Raw genomic sequence first — 7,597 nt, 5'->3', positions numbered from 1 at the left:
GTGAGAGCTCAACAATCTTGTCATGTTCAAAGACAGAAATGACAGTGTTAATACATGTCAGAAAATGACATGAAAGCCAGATTTTTTTTTTGAAAGCTACAACATTGTTATGATCTGCTATTGAGATTCCTCATTGACCGCTGCAACATCTCAGCTGGGATACTGTGAATTTCATCCTGAATTCTCTGTTTTAACTCATCCAGAGTTCTTGGTTGAGTCGTGTACACTTTACTCTTGAGATAGCCCCAGGTAGATTTCAAGAATGCATTCGTACAGGAGGACGCCATCTACAGGAAGTAATTTAAAAAAAATGAAAATTCCATCATTGTTTCTTAAATGGCATGTTTTAAAGTTTCAATTACTATGAATAAAATATTTTTCTTCCATCACTCTTGGTTTTATTGGCTTGTTAAAACGTTCCCGTTTTTTGTGTCACCTTGTACTTTTCCTCATACACATACTATAATTACCAAGCTCAGTTATATCTGAAAAACCCAGTAGTTTAAGCTAATGAAGAATTTTTGCTCACACAGTAGTCTCACTTTGCTGGACTGTTCTCTAGTTATTGACACAGCATTGCATAGAGCAGTCTGACTACACCACATTATCATGCTGATTTTGCTGGGGGAGAAAAGGTTTTGACTCACTTGTATTTCTTTAAACTATTCCCATTTTGAGTGATGCTAAGCATTGATGTTTCCTGAAAATAGTGACAAGGGACTTGTTTTGGTGGAACCTTTCTGTTGAAGAAGGTAAGCCTTGCCAATAGAATGGATAATTCATAGCAAAAATAACTACAGCGTTGCTATATCGCACAATCCAAATGTTTATCACTGTGGTAGGTGTGTCCTGGAGTGAAAGGGATTTTGAAAATGATGCACATAGACAGCAGAAGGGGAAGAGTAAATCATGTCAGATGTGTTGCCATACTTTCATCTGGTGATACAGACTACTGTCAGAGTGCAGGCTTACTTCTTGTTTCTCGTAGGGGTTTTTTCCACACTGCTGTTTCTCACCAGCAGAGACTCACCACCAAACCTCATAATGTAAACTGCTTCAGACATGAAATGTACACATTTCTTCAGTGATCTGGTGAATGTGGCACTTATTAACAAATCAAAAGACATAGTGACTCTTAATCAGAGTACAACTTGTTGCCTTGATTTAAAATACTGCTCAGCAAAGCATGCTTGCTATTCTACCATATCACAGTTTTATCACTGAAATGAAAAAGATGTACTCATTTCTTTTCAAATCATATCATACTTTATTGCTCTGCCAACTCAGCCAATTGCTGTACATTTGTCCGTCTGTCTGTAAGCAACATTACTCAAAAACAGATTAATGGACATAGATGAAGTTTTGCAGCTTATGGTCTGGATCCATGGATTTGTTAAAGATCAATGTTACTATGACTACAAATGAACACTACGTCAGCTGCCTCCTGACAATCATATGATTACCACAAATCGACTACTGCAAATTTATCAGAACTTATCTGTCAAGGAACAACTGATTAAATTGTGGGCATGCTTCCGAGTCCCATCAATTCCCACCGCCCACTCCATATTTAGGTCATGCGATTCGGTATCTGTACATAATGCAGACATGCATAACACATACCTGTGCTCACTGCAAGGTAATTTTTTATTAAAGATTTCATCAGTTGGAAATGACACAATGATTGAGCAGCCTTGGTGGAGTACTATGTTCCCTGAGTGCTTTCCTTGTTGTTGTTACAAATTTTCTTTTGCCCTCCAGACATCACTGACATTTTGAATACAATCAGTATGGCAAAAGACCAACTTCACAGCTCAGCACAGACCTGATGTCTTGACTTCATAAGATTATATTAAGATTTTAAGTGTTGGCATGTTCATCTTTGTAAAGGAAATAGGTAGCAACAGCAACACAAGAAGAAAAGAGTCTACTATTCTCTATTTGTATAACTATTAGTTATTTCTTCCTTCTGTTTAAAGAAGGTTTATGCATTTTTCAGTCCTGCTCATGTCAGGGGCATAAGCTCAGTAGTTTGGATGGCTGATCAAACAAGTCATGCAGGCATGTCACTATAATAAACAAAATGCCACTTGGAACATTTTTCTAGTGATTCTAGGGATTTTTCTAGTAATACTAAAACATCAAATTAGAGAGGAAATCCGATGAATAATGACTTCACTGGCTTTCCCTGCACTGCTGCTACTGGGACCTGACTCCTATAGTGTAGATCAGGTAGACTGCAATGTATGTGTTAATGCTGAGCAGACCAAAGAGAAGAATAATCAAGGAAGTGCACCTACCTTTTTCTAAAAGATTCTCATAGATATTAACTGTGGGTGTGTATTGTAAACACCGGAAATGGATTGACTCACACTAATAATCTTTAAACGATCAGAGAAACATGACAGCAGCTCCTCCTCAGAGCTCCCTGTTGGTACAAAGCCTGGAAACAGGAAGAGCCTTGTGTTTATTAGGGAATAAGAAGCATTATAGTGTCACACCTCCTCACTGAGGTATGCGGCTCACTGAGCACACACACACACACACATATACACATACACACACACACACACACACACACACACACACACACACACACACACACACACACACACACACACACACACACACACACACACTGGTCTGCTTTTCATTAGACAGCCCACCATGCTGCACCGTACATGTAGACCTCATTAACATGAGCATGGCTTCTGTCTGCTGACAAATCTCTGTGATCATGTCTTACCATATTCACCCAAAACACACACACATCGTCAGGTCCTGCACTGCAGTGTGCCTGAAAGAACTACACTCACATTTACACTCACACAGCCAGATCAAAAACTGTGGTTTTCCACCTTCTTTATCTCCAGCAGAGATCCCACTGCCACCCTGTGTCTGAACCACACTTGAAAAGTTTTTGCTGGATGTTTTTGTCCAATCTGTTCAGTTGCATGTTAAATCAAGTCCCAGCAACTCACAAGTAGCTTATCATGTACAAGACACTGGTTGTGCCAAAGTGTCATCTCACCAAATTGGATGTTTTGAGATGCAGCTCCCAATAGCACAGCAGCATTGGTCATCTATGTTCAGTTAAACTGAGACTAGCTTGAGATTGTGTGAAGCATAAGCCACAGTTCAGAGGGCCTTTCTACTACTACTTTCTATTTGTGCAACTTTATTTTCAAGATTAATACAGCATATACTTTATTCTCAAGGTTAATACAGACAAATACAGCATATGCTTTATAGATTACTTATGTACTTATTTTTTCTAAAGGCAATAAATTACAATAAACTAGCTCCATAGTAAAATTAATTACTGTGTATCTTAAAGCAGAATTCAAGAAGACTGGAAAGGCAATGGCACTCTACAAATTCTGCAGAATTTCATCTAATCTGGAAAGACAGTTTCATCACATACACTCAACAAAAATATAAACGCAACACTTTTGTTTTTGCTCCCATTTTTTATGAGATGAACTCAAAGATCTAAAACTTTTTCCACATACACAATATCACCATTTCTCTCAAATATTGCTCACAAATATGTCTAAATCTGTGATAGTGAGCACTTCTCCTTTGCTGAGATAATCCATCCCACCTCACAGGTGTGCCATATCAAGATGCTGATTAGACACCATGATTAGTGCACAGGTGTGCCTTAGACTGCCCACAATAAAAGGCCACTCTGAAAGGTGTAGTTTTGTTTTATTGGTGGTGGTGGTGGTTGGGGGGTCTGGGGACTCAGAAAACCAGTCAGTATCTGGTGTGACCACCATTTGCCTCATGCAGTGCAACACATCTCCTTCGCATAGAGTTGATCAGGTTGTCGATTGTGGCCTGTGGAATGTTGGCCCACTCCTCTTCAATGGCTGTGCGAAGTTGCTCACATTTTGCAGAGAACCATTGCTGTTTGCCTTGACAACTGTGGGTTTAGTGATGTGTTGGCAAAGTGTCACAAGATACTGGCTCACTTTAAGCATAGCCCAGCCAATACAGAGGAACTACACCAGGAGCAAACAGCACTTGGACAAGAAAAAGATGCACAGATGTGTGCCTGAGGTGGAATTCAATGCTGGATATGATCTCTCATCTCCTGAAGAACCAAGAGGCCGTCAAAGCTACTCTTGGCAGACAGAAGCACAAACTGGCTATGTTGACTACAGCAGAGTGGACAAAACTGGAGAAGCTAGTGACTGTAAACTGGACTATTTTATTTATGGGATTTATTGCTAGTGATCATACCTCTGAAAACCTTTTTAAATTGACTGTTAATGAGTAAAATAATTAAAAATCACTTTTAAAAATGATTTGCTGCAGATATGTGACTGAGCTCCTTGGAGATGAGACTTATGTCTCATGGTCTGTGGTGTTACAGGCTCTCTGCCACCTGAACAGCACCATGAAGGGCTCAGTTTGGCTACAGGCCTTGACCTATTCTTTAAGGATTTAAAGTGTCTACCAAGAGGAGAGCGTGAAAGGTTATGGATCAGCCTTGATGCACTGCTGCAGGACGAATCCAGCTGAGCTACTTCAGAGCCCACAGAGGAGTCATCTCGAATAGGAGGTGCCTCCTGCCGTTTTCTTCAGACTCTGATTCTGATGACGAAGTGGGACCTAACTGTGCTTTGAGCCTCTACAGAGCTGACCCCACAATCAGCGAGACAGACTGCCCACTGCAGTCTGTGTGTGTGTATACATCTATATCTATATATATATGTGTGTGTGTGTGTGTGTGTGTATGTATGTATATATATATATATATATATATATATATATATATATTATGGCATGCCGTTTAGGAAATTATATATATAATGAAAGTCGATATATATATAATGAAACTTGATATATATAATGAAAGTTGATATATATATAATGAAACTTGATATATATATAATGAAAGTCGATATATATATAATGAAACTTGATATATATATATATAATGAAACTTGATATATATATATATAATGAAAGTCGATATATATATAATGAAACTTGATATATATATAATGAAAGTTTATATATATATATATATATATCAACTTTCATTATATATATATATCAACTTTCATTATATATATATATATATATATATATATATATATATATATATATTATGGCATGCCGTTTAGGAAATTATATATATAATGAAAGTCGATATATATATAATGAAACTTGATATATATATAATGAAAGTTGATATATATATATAATGAAAGTTGATATATATATATAATGAAAGTTGATATATATATAATGAAAGTTGATATATATATAATGAAAGTTGAGATATATATATATATATATATATATATATATATTATGGCATGCCGTTTAGGAAATTATATATATAATGAAAGTCGATATATATATAATGAAACTTGATATATATAAAATGAAACTTGATATATATATAATGAAAGTCGATATATATATAATGAAACTTGATATATATATAATGAAACTTGATATATATATATAATGAAAGTCGATATATATATAATGAAACTTGATATATATATAATGAAACTTGATATATATATAATGAAAGTTTATATATATATATATATATATATATATATATATATATATATATATATACTTTCATTATATATATATCAACTTTCATTATATATATATCGACTTTCATTATATATATATCAATTTTCATTATATATATATATCAAATCTTTTTTTCCTACCGAGCCCCGGAAGGGACATGTCCGTATGGCGAAGCGACAATGAAGGACACTCACCCGGACGAGAATTTTATTGAGTTTTATTTTGAAATTGGCCTGAAATACACAGACATTCAAGCAGTGCGATGCGCTAAGAGTCTGCCATGCAGACCAGCGATCCTGATAATGGTAAGTTTTATTTCTCCAACATCCTGCTGTTATCCTACTATGAATACGCTAGCTACAACAGTCCCACATCAGTATTATGAACGTTCCGCCAGCTAACGCGGTCCGGACACCGGATCAGTGATTAGAGGTTGGCTTTGAACTATTGTTTGCCAGCCAGTTAGCCGCTGGTAAGCTAACAAGCTATGAAACAACTCCTTATAAAACCGGAGGAAAGCAGCAGCAATATTTCAGTCCAAGACCTGTATTCAGAACCTCCCACGCTGTTACACAATGACCCATTATTCATATTACTGAACTATATGGTTATCATTGAAATTTCCCTTGAAGAACCAGTGAACTCTTTGCGAACACATTTTAATTTATGTGTTGATTATGTTTCGTATCAGTAATACAAGTCTAAAAAACTGATTCAAATGATCAAGTTAACACAATGAAGTAAAGAGTACTGGTAATCTGCCGCTATTTTCATAATTTCAAGGTAAAATTCTGATGTGTGATTTTCTAGCTTTGCAGATGTGGAAATCCAATGCACTGATTTCTTATACACAGATGCTTTTGGTGTTTTTTGTTGTAAAATAAAACAAGGCATTTATCACTGTTGGAAATGATTACAGGTATTATTTGTAACACTTTCTAACATTGTATGGACAAAGCAGTAAATCAGTTAATGGATAAAATCATTTGTATTACAGATGCTATCAACAGCATGTCTTGTTCATTTTATTTAGTTGTCGGCCTTGGATGATGAGGTCCAGTTACCAGGAGCACTAGTCCGCAGCTTACTGGTTCCGTCCTGCAGCTCCTCCACGCTGTCCTCCTCTCTACAGACCAAATCAAGTAAGATCTGTTTAGACTATGCAGACATCAACATGATCAGTATGTTATCTTTTGACTCATCCTAAAATCACAAAATAGAACATTTACTTTAAGTTAACTGTGTTTATGAAAATAGAAAATAATTACTGACAACTAGTACTTTTTGGTGCTTTTATGCAGGAAAAGGGAACCAGGAAGCTGCTGTGGATCCTCTACAGTGTCTGGAGAGGTCAGAGGAACGGTTCTTGGAACAGATCGGAAGACACCAAGACGTGACCTCTGCCATGCTCCAGAACATCCAGAAGATGAATGAAAACCTTGGTTGCACTGATGGGACCCATGGTGTCGGTGCTGGAGCAACTGTCCCAGAATTAAACTGCATTGTTGACTATTGGCTTTTCTAGAAAATAAATCTTTTTAGTACTTCACCTGTTTTGTATTTTACTCATGCACTTTGGGTGAATAAACAGAAATTTGTGATGAGAGATGCAAATTTTGTCTATAATCTACAGAGACTTTATTCAGTGTTCAGTGCACACTTTTGTTACACACATTTTGACAGATAAGCAGTTGTGCTTTTCAAGCAGATTTTAGTCAGAAACATCAGTAGCATATGTTGTTGTTTTTTTACTGTTACACCAATCTAGGTAGATAAACTGCACTACTGCAGCAGATATATTATTGAAATGTGCTTCTATTATGTGTCTCAGTTTGGACAGAACAGCAGCCTTCAGCTGAAATCCAGTACAATTGTGTCCCACCAGTGGCGTGATCATGGATGTGTCCAGGCAGCAGCTGACCTCTGCCTCGTAATTAGCCTTAAGACCAGCTATAAAGATAAACATAGATATTATCATTATCATCAACATATGGTGCATGTGTTTAACCTTTAAGCTATGTAGGGATGC

At 36.6% G+C, this 7,597-nt stretch overlaps 1 protein-coding gene and 1 long non-coding RNA gene across 3 annotated transcripts in view; one reads left to right on the top strand and one right to left on the bottom strand.

Moving 5' to 3' along the window:
• Positions 1-7,120, bottom strand: part of lto1 (LTO1 maturation factor of ABCE1) — a 90,237-nt gene extending 83,117 nt beyond the window's left edge. The window contains exon 1 of one of the 2 annotated variants that reach the window (XM_051943014.1): positions 6,942-7,120. In XM_051943014.1, coding sequence (XP_051798974.1) covers positions 6,942-7,030 — 89 coding nt within the window. In that variant the 5' untranslated portion in view covers positions 7,031-7,120. The remainder of the gene's footprint in view (positions 1-6,941) is intronic. The other variant, XM_051942996.1, reaches the window with a different exon arrangement.
• Positions 5,685-7,002, top strand: LOC127532045 (uncharacterized). Its single transcript, XR_007939256.1, has 3 exons — positions 5,685-5,873; positions 6,602-6,710; positions 6,870-7,002. It is a non-coding gene; the product is annotated as an uncharacterized LOC127532045 (long non-coding RNA).
• Positions 7,121-7,597: the final 477 nt, after the last annotated feature.

The sequence above is a fragment of the Acanthochromis polyacanthus genome, chromosome 2, assembly GCF_021347895.1.
Source record: "Acanthochromis polyacanthus isolate Apoly-LR-REF ecotype Palm Island chromosome 2, KAUST_Apoly_ChrSc, whole genome shotgun sequence".
In the NCBI taxonomy this organism is placed as follows: Eukaryota; Metazoa; Chordata; class Actinopteri; family Pomacentridae; genus Acanthochromis; species Acanthochromis polyacanthus.
Note: the sequence above shows the minus strand (reverse complement) of the source record. Positions and strands in the feature narration are given on the sequence as shown.